The sequence below is a fragment of the Triturus cristatus genome, chromosome 9 (assembly GCF_964204655.1).
Source record: "Triturus cristatus chromosome 9, aTriCri1.1, whole genome shotgun sequence".
NCBI lineage: Eukaryota > Metazoa > Chordata > Amphibia > Caudata > Salamandridae > Triturus > Triturus cristatus.
In genome coordinates, this window is record NC_140592.1 from 522,666,934 (window position 1) to 522,686,026 (window position 19,093).

The 19,093-nt window shown below is 45.2% G+C and overlaps 1 protein-coding gene across 1 annotated transcript in view; it reads left to right on the forward strand.

The window, feature by feature from the left end:
* Nucleotides 1–16,983, forward strand: part of LOC146798230 (guanine nucleotide-binding protein G(T) subunit gamma-T1-like) — a 206,216-nt gene extending 189,233 nt beyond the window's left edge. Inside the window, exon 3 of the mRNA XM_085625506.1 lies at nt 16,405–16,983. Coding sequence (XP_085481632.1) covers nt 16,405–16,530 — 126 coding nt within the window. The 3' untranslated portion in view covers nt 16,531–16,983. The remainder of the gene's footprint in view (nt 1–16,404) is intronic.
* Nucleotides 16,984–19,093: the final 2,110 nt, after the last annotated feature.

A 19,093-nucleotide genomic window follows, 5' to 3' on the forward strand; every position in this document is an offset into this window, starting at 1 on the left:
TCCCTCAATATGATTACACGGTTCTTCAGGAGATGGAAAATTATAAACTGCAATGTTATGAGGGAGGTAAACAATATAAGAGATGTTACTTGGAAAGGTCTACACTTGATAACTTGGAATGCGGCGGGTATAGGAAAACAATTAGTGACAGGAGTGTGTAAATGAGATATCTAAGTATAACATTATTTGCCTTCAAGACACTTAGGTGGTAGTTGAATTTATAGTTGATGGTTATAGAATCTATAATATATATCACCATTGCCTCGTACTCGGGTAAGGCCAAAGGAGGGTTAGCTATTCTTGTTTCAGTTCTGCGTCCTCTAGAATTTGTATGGTCTAATTTAGAGTCACCACATTTTCAGTTAGTGTGTTGAAGCCTGGGCAAAACTCTGAATTTCTATAACAACATACTTAATTCCCAGCAGGTGGATTCATTAACCTCTTCTGTGCCCATGACGAGATAGTCTTGTCATGGAGCACGGTCGCGCTGTGCCCATGACGAGACTATCTCGTCATGAAACCCGCCTACTAAGGAAACGCCCGGTACAGAAGGGGGAAAGGGCGTGGCACCGAAGGGGTTAAAATGGCTTGAGACAAAAGTTTGTTAAAACACAATTCTTTATTTGAGCAGGGGGCTTCAACACACCACTTATGTATGAAACCTGCTAAAGAAGTGTGTGGCTTTGAAGATACTTGGGGGAATGGTCGATTTCATTTTTTGCCCTCCCATTATCGAGAAGCTTTGAATTCCCTCCTGGCAAGGCTTCATGCACACTTGGTTGTTGATGCAGAGAGTACTAGTGCCTTAGATTTGGTGCCAGCTTTTAACGCCAGTGGGACTTTTACGAATATTGACCATATTATAATCTCAGATAATGTGATTCCATACACCTGGTAATGTAGGGTTAACTACACAACTTGGAGCGACCATAATATGGTATACACGGAACTAAATTTGCCTACCCTGTAATCAACCATCAGCGTAAAAGAGGTAATATGGTGACTAATAGAAAGAATGAATATCAACAAAAGTGGCTAGGGATTCATCCAGAAAAGGTATTAGCTGATTAATTGGGTTTAACAATAACAGTTTGTTTTGGGGGCAATGGCTAACCATCAGAGAAAATGTCCGCACACTGAGATGGCTCCCGAGCTGCCATTAAAATATCCCCTACAATCCGGCATAAATCAATCCAGTGACCCAGCATCTGCCTACACCGAGGCACGCCATCATATCTGGAGGCATGTGTGAGCAGGGACAGACATCCCTGGGCACCCCGGTGGGGGGTTGCAGCATACCCAGTGGATCAGATGGGCCAGATCGGCACCGGGGCCTGAGACTTGACTCTGGGGTGAGGTTGAATTGGCATGGTGCTGAGGAGCCGGCCGGCGTGCTGAGGTGAGTGTGCGCCCACAGGCTGCTGCTGAGTGCTTGGGGGTGTTGGCTTGTGGGGGGCCCCCCTGCCCGCTCTCCTCCATTGAGAAAGTGCACCCGGTGGACTTTGAAAGCTGGCACTCACTGGGGAGTATGAGACGCTGCCTGTGCTGTCCTGGTCAGACTGAGGAACGGTGGCCCGGGCTATTGGTGGAATCTGTTGGCACAGGGGCCCACTGATGATGAGAAGTGAAGAGGGCCCGACAGGTGAGATATATTCCCAGGAGGCATGTGCCTGACGCCCAGGGTAGCCTGCTGGAGTGACTGGGGGGCTGCTCCTCCAAGCTATCTGCGTTCATTCTTAACCAAGGGAGGGGGGGGGGGGGGGGGCGGTGGACAGCACTAGCACCATGATCCCACGCACCAGTAAGGTTACTCCCTAGTAGATATAGATGCCAAAAGATATCTAGGATAAAATCTTAAAACTTTAATTTTTGAATGAACTTGCATTCACACTGATTATATTCTCATTTTATATGACACTTTACTGATTTCACCGACTTCAAGGCTGGACTTCCAAGCCCAGATAATCGCATGCCCACACAGCCCACACAGCTGCAAGGAAAAGGAGGGGCCACGCAGCTTCCAGCAGCGCAGGATACTTTGCTGATTACGCCAACTCCAGTCCAGGACTGGACTGTAAGCCCTGAATCCCTCTTGCCCACACAGTTGCAAGGCCGCGGGGAGAGCACTACAAAGCTCAATACATCTTCCTGCAGCGCGGCATGCGGCCTGGGTGAAGACCGCGGGCGTCGTAGTGTGGAGAAGGCTCAGTGCTTTAAATGGACAAAAATACGTGCAGGTACTCCTCAAAAGGATGGATAGACTGGGGGAGGAGCTTGGGGCAGGAATAAGGGAGGTGCTAAAGGCGGAACAAGGGGCGGAGCTACATTATTTACCATTCTAAGGTTTTTATGCAAGAAATGTGCATGCATTGTTAGAATATCGGATGTATCTGTCCATTAGCTTTTTACACTAATAACCATTTATATAGCACTCAATAATAAGTGTTTATTACTATCCAAAGTAACCCCTTTCTAGCAACCTTAAAAAATGAAAAGATTGAGGAAAAAAACAGTAAGGTTATATATATATAAATCTTGCACTGAGCACACGCCCACTGAGGGGCTGAGATGTTAATAAAAGCGGTGATTTGAAATGAATGCGAGGCTCAGATGGCTTTTGTGGCAGCCCAGGAAGAAGGGGTTTTTCAACTTTGAAACGCGTTGGCAAGTACAATATTGCAAGGAGCATTGAGCAGGCTGCATTGTGAAGCCGTATGGCAAAGCTCTGTCGAGTGACCTCCCAAAGCTTAAGGGCAATTTGGTTTCAATATATATATATATATATAAATATATATGTCCAAAACTGCTGTGCTTAGCAGCTCGCCAGTCCCACGATGTTGGTGCCGATTCAGCGGTTACAGCAACCGAAATATGTCCCAAGAATAGCTTCAAGCGCCCTTCCACCGAAGGTGATAAAGCAAAGGAACGGCACACCAGGAGAATGTACAAAGTTTTATTGTACACAAAAATCAAGACGACGCGTTTCGGCGTTAAGCCTTTTTCAAGTGAAATGAAATTGGCAAATTCCCTTAGAAATAGGCACCATTGTTTTCAAAATAAAGAAAAACATAGAAGACATACTGCAATCACGTACGGAGCTTCGATCTTTCAACCAGTAACGAGATTAAGTGTCAACGATAAATCCTATTCATTTCACTGGTCTCCGGTACTTATTAGTATAAACATAACAATAAAAGATACCATAAAATTAAGATAAAAAAATTAGATCATGCTGAATTGCACTTTTCAAACAATATACATTTTGTCCGTGCCTCAGTATATACAATAAAGTTATTAGTTATGTTTGCGAACGCTCCGTTGATATGCATTAATCTAGACATTTTCCATTTATAAAGGCATAGATGCTGGGAATAGGCAACAGTAATAATCACCGAAACTATCCAAACGTGAGATCAATAAGTGGTGGGAGATTACATCTTTAACTAACTACGTAGAAGTCAGCCGTGTGCCAAGAGGTTTAAGGATTTCCATCGTTCCGACTTATGAAAATCCAAACCCAGATTTACTTTTTGAATGGGCTGAATATATGAAAAAAACGTGCAAAGGAATGCTGGAGATTCTTATCAAATACGCACAGATTGATTTGGAAACAACAAGGAAAGAATTATCATTATTAAGAGCCGACTTGGATAAAGTGAAAATAGATAAAATTGTGATTGAATTCTTAAAGTCTTTACCCACAAAACTCAAGGAATACGAAGATACTATCAAAGTAAAGAAACAACGCAAATTCCTAAGAGATAAACGCGACTACGCAGAAGGACGCATTCTTACATATGCCAAACGCTGATGCTTGATGTTGAAGGATACCTGTGGCAACGCCCTGCTCCGGCACGATCAGCATAGGGAGTTCCCCATGCTGAATCCCTTCCTTTTCGCTGCAACTTTGCCATGTCAGCATAACCCAGGTTAGGTCTGCAGCTTCGAGTGGGTCATGTGACTTTGAGACTTTTAAAAGGTGCGCCTACACGCACAGGACATTGTTTGTTTCTCCTCCTGTGATCAAGGCGGAATGTCTGCCGAAACGCGTAAGGATAAGGGAAAATACCTGTGCAACCTTACCTGTGAATAAACGCCCTTACACTCCGGTAATGAGCCTTGCAGATTTTCTTGGATGTTAAATTAATGGGCGTCTCCGTGTCCATTTGAGCGAGGCTTCCCTGAAGGGTTGGTGGCTCCTGAGATGGAGGTGTTTTGGCTGTATGTGAATCCTGGAGCATGACCCACTCGGCTCTGCAGACCTAACCTGGGTTATGCTAACATGGCAAAGTTGCAGCGAAAAGGAAGGGATTCAGCATGGGGAACTCTCTATGCTGATCGTGCCGGAGCAGGGCGTTGCCACAGGTATCCTTCAACATCAAGCATCAGCGAAAGTAAATATGATCACCAGACTGGTAATTTATAATCCCACAAAGTAAATACTTCTTTCTACTCGAATTGCATTAGGATTCCAGTTGGAAAATCGGACTATGAGTAAGAGGCATTGTGGGGCCTGTATGCCCGAACACCAGTCATGTGACTTTGAGAGTTTTAAAAGGTGCGCCTACACACACAGGACATTGTTTGTTTCTCCTCCTGTGATCAAGGCGGAATGTCTGCCGAAACGCGTAAGGATAAGGGAGAATACCTGCGCAACCTTACCTGTGAATAAACGCCCTTACACTCCGGTAATGAGCCTTGCAGATTTTCTTGGATGTTAAATTAATGGGCGTCTCCGTGTCCATTTGAGCGAGGCTGCCTTGAAGGGTTGGTGGCTCCTGAGACGGAGGTGTTTTGGCTGTATGTGAATCCTGGAGCATGACCCACTCGACGCTCCAGACCTAACCTGGGTTATGCTAACATGGCAAAGTTGCAGCGAAAAGGAAGGGAATTTAGCATGGGGAACTCCCTATGCTGATCGTGCCGGAGCAGGGCGTTGCCACAGGTATCCTTCAACATCAAGCATCAGCGAAAGTGAATATGATCACCAGACTGGCAATTTATAATCCCACACTGTACTTTGCCTGCACTTTAAAGTAAATACTTCTTTCTACTCGAATTGCACTAGGATTCCAGTTGGAAAATCGGACTATGAGTAAGAGGCATTGTGGGGCCTGTATGCCCGAACACCAGTCATGTGACTTTGAGAGTTTTAAAAGGTGCGCCTACACGCACAGGACATTGTTTGTTTCTCCTCCTGTGATCAAGGCGGAATGTCTGCCAAAACGCGTAAGGATAGGGGAGAATACCTGCGCAACCTTACCTGTGAATAAACGACCTTACACTCCGGTAATGAGCCTTGCAGTTTTTCTTGGATGTTAAATTAATGGGTGTCTCCGTGTCCATTTGAGCGAGGCTGCCCTGAAGGGTTGGTGGCTCCTAAGACGTAGGTGTTTTGGCTGTATGTGAATCCTGGAGCATGACCCACTCAACGCTGCAGACCTAACCTGGGTTATGCTAACATGGCTAAGTTGCAGCGAAAAGGAAGGGATTCAGCATGGGGAACTCCCTATGCTGATCGTGCCGGAGCAGGGCGTTGCCACAGGTATCCTTCAACATCAAGCATCAGCGAAAGTGAATATGATCACCAGACTGGCAATTTATGATCCCACACTGTACTTTGCCTGCACTTTGAAGTAAATACTTCTTTCTACTCGAATTGCACTAGGATTCATTAGGATTCCAGTTGGAAAATCGGACTATGAGTAAGAGGCATTGTGGGGCCTGTATGCCCGAACACCAGTCATGTGACTTTGAGAGTTTTAAAAGGTGCGCCTACACGCACAGGACATTGTTTGTTTCTCCTCCTGTGATCAAGGCGGAATGTCTGCCGAAACGCGTAAGGATAAGGGAGAATACCTGCGCAACCTTACCTGTGAATAAACGCCCTTACACTCCGGTAATGAGCCTTGCAGTTTTTCTTGGATGTTAAATTAATGGGCGTCTCCGTGTCCATTTGAGCGAGGCTGCCCTGAAGGGTTGGTGGCTCCTGAGACGGAGCGTTTTGGCTGTATACATATATATATATATATATATATATATATATATATATATATATATATATATATATATATATATATATATACCTTGTTGTTGCATGCAGGTCCTTGCTGCAGGGGCATAATTCGCTAAGATATATGCCAGGGATGTTAACTTGGGACCTACAGGGAAGCCAAGGATCTATGCAGCAAAAACACTATCCAACTGAGCTATCTACATAAAAAAAAAATCTCTGAACTACATGTTGCATGCTATGCTTTCCAACAGGCACAATGATCCTCCATGCAATGTTATGGTGAGTTGAACCTTAGATCAGAATTCACACAGATCTTTCTAGCAAGCGCATTAACCACCAGAGTTATCCACTTTATTGCGACTTATGGTGCCCCAATCTTACTTACTTAAGAGAAAGGCACTGGCTTCCTGTTTCATACGATTAGTAAATGCTTAGCTGCAAAAAAAGCTAGAAATTCATCAGACACTTTTTATTCTCAGCCCACCACTGGCATCTGTAACTTGAAAAAATGCTTGTATGTGTTTTGTAGATGCACAATATCAAGTATTTGACTTTTACATAGTGCTCAACATCTTGTCTTGTGATACATGTACTGGCGAATTTGTGTTAAAAAGTCTAATGGCAGCAGTTTAGAAATAACGCTTTCTGCTACAGAAACGTCATTGTAGCACTGTGTTGCCCTGAACAATGACTCTCATACCCTCGTCCATTAGGTTTAATAGCCACCTCTCTGCCCCCGCTGTGTATAAACAAAGGCTAAACGAACCTCCCTGCAGCCACACCTCTGCTCTGATGGCTTCCAGAGCAGTACATGCAGATCACTGACAAGAGCAGCTGTTCGCTTGTACGTGCCCAGCCCAGATTTCGACTGTGATTAAGAATGGACGGTGCTGCCGAGGTACGAGGTGATTGATGACTGGAGTGCCACCTCCATCAAAACCAGGCCCTCGTGAGTACCGGTACTCTCCTTATTCAAAGAAAAGTGCCGGAACTCTATGCGAGAAAATGAAAAAGTGCCAGTACTCAGTACCGGTGAGTACCGGCCCATTTAAAGCACTGAGAAGGCTGGCCACACCACTAAGCATTAGTACACTGTGATTATCTTGTTGATTTGGTTATCTTCATCTTATTGAATTGTAACTAATAGGACTTACATCATCTAACATTCTATCCAATATGGGCAAAAGGAAATTATCTTCACAACCAACAACAAAAGTCATATGCCCTAAAGCATCATGAGGATCATAAAACCCGAGATTGAAAAGTTGGAAGGGAGTTTAGCAGGGACGTAGCTTCGCCAATATGACTGGGGGTGTGAGCATCAGATTTCCCGACCATCACGCGGCAGATAATGTTAAAATACATTATATGATAAGCAGCCCGCAGGACAGGGGCTTAGGAGGCAGTGGAAAGGGAGAGGAATACGGGTTAACCCGTTCCCTGCTCATGACGTAACCACTCCGTCATGAGCCACGGGCGCCGTGTGCTCATGACGGAGTGGTTCCGTCATGCTGCGGCCGTTGGCGGCCGCTCCGCCCACGCGACACTGATTCCCCGCCTGTGCGGGCGATCAATGCTAGTGGGCGGAGTCGTGACGGAACCACTCCGTCATGAGCACAGCGCGCCCGTGGCTCATGACGGAGTGGTTCCGTCACGAGCATGGCGGCGCCGCGCTGACCCCGAACCCCCCCAGCGTGGAATTTGTGCCGCGGCGAAGGGGTTAATAGAAGTGGTTCATGAGAGAAAGTAATATTTTGAAGAAAAAAAAAAATAAGGCCTTCAAAAAAGAGATGAGTGAGTGTGTGCTTTTTTCAGTGTTTGTTTGCAAAAATCACAGGTGAAATCCGACAGACACCTCACCATACCTGTCTGAAAGCACCTGTACTCAATTATTCATTTGATTAAAAAAATTAGGCGAGGTGTGACACCCCCCTTCCTCCCCTGAAGCTACACCCCATTAGCAATGTTTAAACGGGCCAAACAATATTTATTTGAGTTCCGCAATGGTTCATGGGTCCCAACTTCGCGGAGTGGTTAAAAGGGTGGTGGGGTTAAGGCCTCACAAAAACGCAAGTCTTCAAACCCAACTGTGATTTATTAGGACGTTTGTAACATCAGCGTTGCAGCCACATCTCAAACTAAACTCTGGTCCAGGCCACAATGTAAAATAAGAAATGCTATAACTGGCCCAGGAACTAACCAGGCCTCCAGTCAGACCATACATTCTTCTCATAAAAATACGAACCTAAACTGCACTCCCCTGCCTGATATCAATGACACTCATGTGGTCATGTTACAAGATGTTGTGAAACAAATGTTTATTGAGGTTATGTCCAAACTAGCATCCGTGGATAGTGTTCTAAATGATCTTGTGAAAAATGTTAAAGAGAGAATTTAAACTAATTTAGCTTGTCATAGCAATGACCGCATTATTATTTGTACATTGACCGACTCATCTCGGACTCCAATTACAGAAAATATTGAGATCAAAATCGGAGGATGAAACTTCAATCATAATATACATGACAAAATAAATAAAATCAAGGGAGTAGGTACGGAAGGGAGTCAGGTGCAAGATAATTCAGTGCACCAAAAGAGGCACAAATGCCATCAAAACCTGCATCTGAGATAAATCTGGTATAAGACAGTCATAATGCACACTTCCCCTCTGAAGCAACTCCATGCGTACTTATTCGTAAAGGTGTTCCATTCTTGTCTTCTAATCAAAATTAATCTCATTATTCATTGAGGAAAAAACGATAGTGTAGGAGGCAACTATTTTATTATTATTATTAACTTCAGAGATCCTGCTTTTGTGCGATATACTCTCAATATCTTAAATCTTCACCTCTTTCCCAACACTGGCATATCAGCAGTTCCCCTAGGATATTTTCATAAACCAGAGTCTTTTGGCAAAGGGGCACCACAGAGCAAACCCGGCATAAGGATTCAGAGTCTAGATGTAGTATCCCACTCTCTAACAGATACACATGCCTCTCTACATTAGACAAACAGGATTGACTTTCAGATATTTTGTCAACCACTTTAGTTTTGCCAACAGACTATGCCCGAGAAGGTATACATCCAGGGTCTTACATAGACCAGTAGCTGCTAATAAAAGTGTAGATTCTCTCCCTCAATATGATTACACGGTTCTTCAGGAGATGGAAAATTATAAACTGCAATGTTATGAGGGAGGTAAACAATATAAGAGATGTTACTTGGAAAGGTCTACACTTGATAACTTGGAATGCGGCGGGTATAGGAAAACAATTAGTGACAGGAGTGTGTAAATGAGATATCTAAGTATAACATTATTTGCCTTCAAGACACTTAGGTGGTAGTTGAATTTATAGTTGATGGTTATAGAATCTATAATATATATCACCATTGCCTCGTACTCGGGTAAGGCCAAAGGAGGGTTAGCTATTCTTGTTTCAGTTCTGCGTCCTCTAGAATTTGTATGGTCTAATTTAGAGTCACCACATTTTCAGTTAGTGTGTTGAAGCCTGGGCAAAACTCTGAATTTCTATAACAACATACTTAATTCCCAGCAGGTGGATTCATTAACCTCTTCTGTGCCCATGACGAGATAGTCTTGTCATGGAGCACGGTCGCGCTGTGCCCATGACGAGACTATCTCGTCATGAAACCCGCCTACTAAGGAAACGCCCGGTACAGAAGGGGGAAAGGGCGTGGCACCGAAGGGGTTAAAATGGCTTGAGACAAAAGTTTGTTAAAACACAATTCTTTATTTGAGCAGGGGGCTTCAACACACCACTTATGTATGAAACCTGCTAAAGAAGTGTGTGGCTTTGAAGATACTTGGGGGAATGGTCGATTTCATTTTTTGCCCTCCCATTATCGAGAAGCTTTGAATTCCCTCCTGGCAAGGCTTCATGCACACTTGGTTGTTGATGCAGAGAGTACTAGTGCCTTAGATTTGGTGCCAGCTTTTAACGCCAGTGGGACTTTTACGAATATTGACCATATTATAATCTCAGATAATGTGATTCCATACACCTGGTAATGTAGGGTTAACTACACAACTTGGAGCGACCATAATATGGTATACACGGAACTAAATTTGCCTACCCTGTAATCAACCATCAGCGTAAAAGAGGTAATATGGTGACTAATAGAAAGAATGAATATCAACAAAAGTGGCTAGGGATTCATCCAGAAAAGGTATTAGCTGATTAATTGGGTTTAACAATAACAGTTTGTTTTGGGGGCAATGGCTAACCATCAGAGAAAATGTCCGCACACTGAGATGGCTCCCGAGCTGCCATTAAAATATCCCCTACAATCCGGCATAAATCAATCCAGTGACCCAGCATCTGCCTACACCGAGGCACGCCATCATATCTGGAGGCATGTGTGAGCAGGGACAGACATCCCTGGGCACCCCGGTGGGGGGTTGCAGCATACCCAGTGGATCAGATGGGCCAGATCGGCACCGGGGCCTGAGACTTGACTCTGGGGTGAGGTTGAATTGGCATGGTGCTGAGGAGCCGGCCGGCGTGCTGAGGTGAGTGTGCGCCCACAGGCTGCTGCTGAGTGCTTGGGGGTGTTGGCTTGTGGGGGGCCCCCCTGCCCGCTCTCCTCCATTGAGAAAGTGCACCCGGTGGACTTTGAAAGCTGGCACTCACTGGGGAGTATGAGACGCTGCCTGTGCTGTCCTGGTCAGACTGAGGAACGGTGGCCCGGGCTATTGGTGGAATCTGTTGGCACAGGGGCCCACTGATGATGAGAAGTGAAGAGGGCCCGACAGGTGAGATATATTCCCAGGAGGCATGTGCCTGACGCCCAGGGTAGCCTGCTGGAGTGACTGGGGGGCTGCTCCTCCAAGCTGGAGGCGAAAGGATGGGCTTGAGAGCTGTGCAGTGTGTCCCCCACTAAAGAAAGAGACTAAGGTTGAGCAATTGTAAGAGCCCTGGGTCCCTTGTGGAGAGTGTGACAACCTGAGGGAGACCCTGGTCTACTCTACCGAGTGCACATTGGGGGTGGGCGGTATGGGAATGCAAACACCCCCTCCTCTTCCCTGCAAGATGTAACTTAGTGGGCCCTTGAGAAGAGGTGCAGTGCTCTTGGCATCCCCGACACCCCCCACACTGGCTGTGGATAGCTAGTCTTGAATCAGAAATACAGACCGCTGCCTTATTGAGCCTGGCTGTAGGCGTAAAGTGAAAGGCAAGACTGGGCGCCTGCATTGAAATCCTTGGGCTACTACATTATCCAGAGTTCTATGGGGCTATTTGCTGGTATGACGAGCAGTGTGCGACCTACTTTGTTTATGTATTTAAGCTCCCTCGAGCGATTTGGGCTGACGAGCCTTGGTTCCGCACCTGCGCGCCGTGAGAGGTACTTGACCTTTAATATTTTGGCAGTCTACTTGGCACCCCACATACCTACCTGCTCCCTGCTGACGAGAGGCAATTACCTCGAAACACGTGTCCAGGTATGGCATTATAGTGACATACTCGTGGCATAGGCGTACTCACCGTTGCTACTACATTATCCAGAGTTCTATGGGGCTATTTGCTGGTATGACGAGCAGTGTGCGACCTACTTTGTTTATGTATTTAAGCTCCCTCGAGCAATTTGGGCTGACGAGCCTTGGTTCCGCACCTGCGCGCCGTGAGAGGTACTTGACCTTTAATATTTTGGCAGTCTACTTGGCACCCCACATACCTACCTGCTCCCTGCTGACGAGAGGCAATTACCTCGAAACACATGTCCAGGGATGGCATTATAGTGACATACTCGTGGCATAGGCGTACTCACCGTTGCTACTACATTATCCAGAGTTCTATGGGGCTATTTGCTGGTATGACGAGCAGTGTGCGACCTACTTTGTTTATGTATTTAAGCTCCCTCGAGCGATTTGGTCTGACGAGCCTTGGTTCCGCACCTGCGCGCCGTGAGAGGTACTTGACCTTTAATATTTTGGCAGTCTACTTGGCACCCCACATACCTACCTGCTCCCTGCTGACGAGAGGCAATTACCTCGAAACACGTGTCCAGGGATGGCATTATAGTGACATACTCGTGGCATAGGCGTACTCACCGTTGCTACTACATTATCCAGAGTTCTATGGGGCTATTTGCTGGTATGACGAGCAGTGTGCGACCTACTTTGTTTATGACCCCCAGGGTAGATATGTTGCAATATATGGAACATGGAAGGCAATATCCTCAATATCTGCTCCCTAAACATTCCACCTCGACTGCATGCTGCAGCTCTGCCGAAAGTAAGTGCCCTGCTATGGGAGATGCCAGCTAGGATCCTTGTCCTGGGGAGCGATATGAATGCAGTCGTTGAACTATGGCTGGATCGGATGACTAATGCCACCATGCAGTGCGAGCTGGGAACACTTCAGCCATTCATGGAGGTTCTGGGGGTGGTTAACCTGTGGAGGCTGTATCACCCGCAACAGAGGCATACACATATTTCTCTGCAGCACACAATAGTTTTTCCCGTCTCGATTACATCTTTACTCAGCACATGTTCACATGTAGATTTAGGGCAGTGATGCACTATGCGAGGGGTATTTACAATCATTCCCTGGTTGGGGTCATGCTAGGAGGACCCACCAAGGATTTTGTGTTGCCCCCGAGGATAGACCCCTGGTATCTGAAACACAGGAGAATCTTAAGGAGGGAGCCAATACATATTTCTCCGAAAATCAGGGGACTATGAACTCCATGTGCGTCCTTTGGGAGGCATTCAAGACAGTCACGCGAGGCAAGGCCCAGGCTCTGATAGGGGGCACGTAAAAAGAAAACAGACTTAGATGCTGTGACATTGAGCAAGATATTATGGCACTGGAAACTAGAATGCTGGCAGAAGGAATGGCAGATCACAGCCACCAGCTGTCTCCAACAACAGACTCTCCGGGCACTGACAGAAAACAGGGCATGGAGTCATACACTGTCAATGCAGTACCGGATGTATAATGTGGGAGACAAGGCCAACAAATTATTGACCTGGCTTGGAAAAAAGGACAGGGACTGTTCTGGGTCTTAGAAGTAAGCAATGGGGACGTTGTGCTCCAAACGACTAGTTCATACATAGCAGATACTTTTGTCAGTTATCACGAGGGTCTTTACATTCCCACAATGTCCAGAACTATTGCTGACTGTGTCAAATGTTTGAGAGATATAACCCTGAAGACGCTCGTAAGTGAGGAGAGGGAGGAGTTGGAAGCCGATTTGACCGAAGAGGAAATAACAGTGGCTCTGCAAGACCTGCAGTCAGTGAAGGCAGTGCGCCTAACAGCCTGCCAGTAGAACTATATAAAGGAATGGCAGACCAGGTGGCTCCACATATGCTAGTTATGTTTCGAGGGGCACACTACTGGGGATGCCTGCCAAGGGACCAGCGGGTAGCCTCTATAGTAGTTATACATAAAAAGGGCAAGCCGCGGATGGACTCTGGTTCATACAGATCTTTATCCTTGCAAAATGTAGAGGCTAAGGTGCTAGCAAAGATATTGGCTGCCAAACTACGCAAAGAAATCGCGTCAATTGTACATCATGACTAGTCAGGATTTATGCCACATAGAAGCACCTGTCTTCATTTGAAACACCTATATGGAGTGTTACATGAAACCACACAAACTCAAACAGATCCGGCCATATTGATGTCCCTAGACACCAAAATAGCATTTAATAGCATTGAACGGAATGATTTTTTGGCACACTGACCAGGATGGGCTTTGGTTTGAAATTTTGTGCATGGGTCAGACTCCTCTACCAGGAGCCATTAGCTAGGGTAGGGTCAATGGGGTAGTCTCTCGAGTTTTTGCCATGCAGAAGGGCACCAGGCAGGGCTGCCCCCTCTCCACCATGATATTTGCACTGGCCCATGAACTGCTCATGATCTGGATCTGACAGGACCTACTAATGCAGGGGGTGAGGAGTGGTGTGGATTGGGAGGAATGGATCTCTCTATACGCCGATGACATCTTGCTCTACCGGACCCAACCGACCCTTTCCATAGGTTTCTAAACCTCTCTACTCTACTGTGCACCACTATTTTAGGCCAATCCACTCTACGCCACGCACCACAGCACTCTGTGCCACTGCACTCTACATCACTCAAGTATGGGCCACTCCACTCTACTCTGAGCCACTCCACTCTGCATCAATTTACTATATGCCACTCAATGCCACACTGCTATACAATACTGCACTCCATGCCAATATATCCTATGCCAATGCACTCTACTCCATATTACTCATGGCTACCACAACCTACACCAGGCCACTCTACACCACTGAAATCTACTCTGCACTCTGCATCACTATACTATATGCCACTGCACTCTACCCTGCACCACTCCACTCTACGTCACTTCACTCTACTCTGAAACAATCCACTCTATGCCATTGCACTCCACACCGCTCTTCTCCACTCTATGCTGCACCAATCCACTCACTGCACTCTGTCACTCTACTCTACGTCCCTGTACTCTACGCTACTGTACTCTAAACCACTGCAGTCTATGCCAGTGCACTCTACACCACTCAAAACCAATGCACTCTACTCCACTCTATTGCACTCTACCATTCTACTCAACATCACTCTACGCCACTGCAATCTGCAGTGCTCCAATCTACACGACTCCAGTCTACTGTGCAGCAATCTATTCTATGCCACTGCACTCTATGCCACTGTACTCTACTCTGCACCACTGCGCTCTATGCCACTGCACTGCAGTCTACTCTGTAGTCTACGCTGCATAACTCTAATTACGCCACTGCATTCTACGATGCTGTGACATTCCACTCTACAACACTCCATTCTATGCCACCTTATGCCACTCTATGTTACTCCACGCTGTTCCAAGCCACGCTCCTCTATGCCACAAATCTTAGTCATGCTGAACAGCAGCCACGCTGGTGTACAACATGGCTAAAACACATTTGCAAATCCAAAAGCTCTTCATAGGCGAGACCTGCTGGCTCTGCCAATGCTTGTTTTTCTTTTGTGTGAAGCACCCTATGGGAGAGCATGTGTTTTTGAGCAGTGTCCATCGTGCACATCTCTCCCCCTGCTCTATGTATTGCTCTCTGTTGCCCGACTACTTGTCCCCGCGCCCTACGGTGTTGCATCCGCTCTCCTCCGGTGTTGGATCCACTCGCCACCTGACTGCTTAAAAAAAAAAAGGTTTGTGTGTTTTCTTTTATTTCAAGTTAACGATCCAACTCGGATCGGTAACAAAAAAGAGCCTGCATCATTTTGTAAGCGTGCACATGCTTGGTGAGCTCGCCTACAAAAATGGGTCTTTATTTTGTGCTGTGCAGGGTGGCAAAAAGCTATTGGCAAAGCCAGTAGGTCACATGGACGAGATCTATTGGCTAATTTTGTGCCTAAGAAAATAATTTTCAAGGCAGCTTTTTTTGTGTATAGTACTTTGAAACCCATTGCATTTTATATTCAGTGAGTTCAATAAAAGGTATTACAACCTAGAGTATGAGGAAAGCAAAGCCTGCTATTGGTAGACCTTTGTTTACTATAGTTTATACATTTAAATAAACTAAGATCCTTCTAATCGGCCCCTGCAGTGACAACCTGCCCAATATAATTGTGTTACAGGTTGAATGTTTTTATTAACACTAAACGTTGGTGCTTGTAAATGGTGAAATAGCGTTCAGCTACAGTATTGCCCCATGGTGTCTGTGAATGTGTAGTGCAAACTGAGTTACCAGGAGAATATGATGTTGCAACACAGAGGTGTCTTGTTGCATCAAAGACCAGAGAAACAGAACATGTTTTAGATAAGCATAAACCGAGCAACTGTGATGGAAAAATCAATTATGAAACATTTATAAGTGTTAGAGAAACCGAGGATTTACTGTACTCCCTTCACTGTTGTTTGTGTTGGGTACCGAAAAGTTGTCAAGCAAGCATTTAGGGGATGGATAATAAATACTTTGGTGTCACGTTGTATTATACGGGCTTCAAACGCCTCGAAAGCATACCTTTTCTAAAGATTAAATGTGTCTTAAATGTCTAATTACATGTGCCGTTTCACATATTCCAGTGATGGTTTTCTTTGCAGTTAATTCCGTAATTGTGTTCACTTCTTTATGTATTAAATGTACATAGCATTCAATTTGAAAGCAAATGTCAATTTATGGAAATTAGTCATGTTCAGCGCCGGTCCTAGCAGACTTTGCGTTTCCTGATTCGCAGGATGTTGAAATCCAGTAACACTTTTGATCAATATGGTCAGAAATAAAATCTAAAACTATGCAATTATATTGAAGGGTTTTTTAGAAGAACTGAAAGCGTACATTAATAACATTGTGATTTGTAACCAGCAAACAAATGCGACTGAATAGAAAAATAATTAATTTCATCGACTTTTGTCTCCAAGGTTTCTAAGATGTGTGAAGAAATAACACTTTACATAGAAGGACGGTCTGGAGAGGATCCTCTCGTGAAAGGTGTTCCTGAGGACAGGAATCCGTTTAAAGAGAAAGGAAACTGCGTTGTTGCGTAAACTGTTTTTGGGATGGGAATCTGTTACATATCAATGTCAAAGTAATATATCCCCAAGTTCCTATGAAACCCTTGTGTGGGTTGCATAAAGCACCGTACTACACTGAAAGGAAATGCTAAGAAAATCCTTGCGTATATGTGTTTATATAACGAAGGTAACACATTCAATGCATTCTTTGGTAGGCTTTACTGTGTTTTTCAATAGTTGCATGTTTTCATTCATACATTTCTATTTTAGTTGACTGATGGTGCCTTAAGTATTTAATACCTTGTTTACTCTAATGTTCCAGGAGAGACATGGATGCTCATATTTCTTTTACATTTCAGTCCTTTTATGGATTGATTTATTTTTACATTTTTCCAGTTAATCACTTAAAATCAATCTCATTATTTAAAATCTTTCTGCTACTCTTAACATGATTGTATGATTTGCAATAAATGTGCCTACGTGTCATCTTTGTGCTGATCTATTGGATGGGCAGTCCTTTGCGTTGTTTCCTTGACATATTGTGTGTGCGATTTACCAGTAATACTCGATTTACCAGGAGCAGGTTTGATGGAAGGCTCCAGCCAACACTGGCACTGTGCTCTGCAAATGCCTATATAGATTTTACCTATTGGTGGTCGCTACTGGGTAGTTATATTTAAAATTGTGTTTCAATAGAAAATACATTTATGTGTTGCTAATAACTTTGGCCTAGTTTAACGAATCTCCACAAAACTTTCCAAAAAAGTGATGCTTTTTGACTAGTTTGATCAAGGGAAGTTTCGGGTGATCCGTCAAGTAGGGGCAGAGAAAAAGGGGGGCTACCAAAACACAATTCCCATTCAATTTCCATAGGAATTTTAGACACAGCTACAGTCCAAACTGCAGAAAGCAGATGTCTAGATTCAGAAAGAGTCATTTTTAGGTCGAGCCTGATCGACCTGTTGTATCCACTTCTATGGGCTCTGGCAAACCCACCAATTGCCATTGGTTTTTTCTTGTGCCAATCCACAATGCTGGCCTTCTTTGATCTATTCTACCTGTCTATTGACCTGTGTGCTACTTCACGTGATTGCGTGTTTTAATCCTGTCTTTGTTTTTATTGTGTTTGCTTTTTTAAATCTACAGTTTGCTGCTATTTGGCCAGTGGTTCTTCTGCTCGCTGCTCCCACCCACATACCCGCACTATAAAAATTATCTGAGACTTCTTGCACAATTCCCCAACCTCATCGCTGTGGTTATATTTAAAATTGTGTTTCAATAAAAAATAAATTTTATGTGTTGCTAATAACTTTGGCCTAGTTTAACGAATCTCCACAAAACTTTCCAAAAAAGTGATGCTTTTTGACTAGTTTGATCAAGGGAAGTTTCGGGTGATCCGTCAAGTAGGGGCAGAGAAAAAGGGGGGCTACCAAAACACAATTCCCATTCAATTTCCATAGGAATTTTAGACTCAGCTACAGTCCAAACTGCAGAAAGCAGATGTCTAGATTCAGAAAGAGTCATTTTTAGGTCGAGCCTGATTGACCTGTTGTATCCACTTCTATGGGCTCTGGCAAACCCACCAATTGCCATTGGTTTTTTCTTGTGCCAATCCACAATGCTGGCCTTCTTTGATCTATTCTACCTGTCTATTGACCTGTGTGCTACTTCACGTGATTGCGTGTTTTAATCCTGTCTTTGTTTTTATTGTGTTTGCTTTTTTAAATCTACAGTTTGCTGCTATTTGGCCAGTGGTTCTTCTGCTCGCTGCTCCCACCCACATACCCGCACTATAAAAATTATCTGAGACTTCTTGCACAATTCCCCAACCTCATCGCTGTGGTGACTTTTGCGGGGGTTGGAGGGCTGATCTATTCCTCGAGGCGCCATCTTGCTGGTTAGCGCCGGTTAGCGCTCTAGCTTTCCGGCACCAGGGCGCATTTAATGCGCGCTGAACAGACACGCGGCCGACGCGTGCAGCGGGCGCGCCGTCAGCGTCCCGAAAGCGACCGGCGCCGGACATGAAACTCTGCTGCCTCAGGAATCTACAGTACATTTTACCTATTCTAGCGCTTTTCTTAGAGGCCTGGATGTGGCGGCCTGTCACCGATCTCACACTCTGGATGTGGCAGTGATGCCTTTAGGGGCCTGTAGTGTCTGTGGTTTTCAGTTAGGGGGGGAGGGCGTGCCCTTTTATCCAACGAGGACTGTAGTCCTAATGAGCGGGCTAAACCTGTGCAGCTCTCGGCAGCGCTGATAAATGTCCGCTCACTTAAGAAACATCATGTGGACGTCTATGGGCTGCTGGAGGACAGCTCACTAGATATGCTGTTCCTTACAGAGACCTGGCTCGACTCTACTTCTGACCCCATAGTTGCACTGGCTACTCCTGTGGGCTATAGGATTCTGAGAGTCGATCGCCAGGGGGTGAGGGGTGGTGGAGTTGCTGTTATATATAAAGATCTCTGGGATCTTCGTTTGGGAGACTCCACGGCTTGGGTCGGCTGCGAGGTGCTTGATTTTAGCACCCGTTTGTCAGCCCACTTTACTCTTGGTGTCTCCTTGATCTACCAGCCCCCAGGACCAGCCGGTCCTT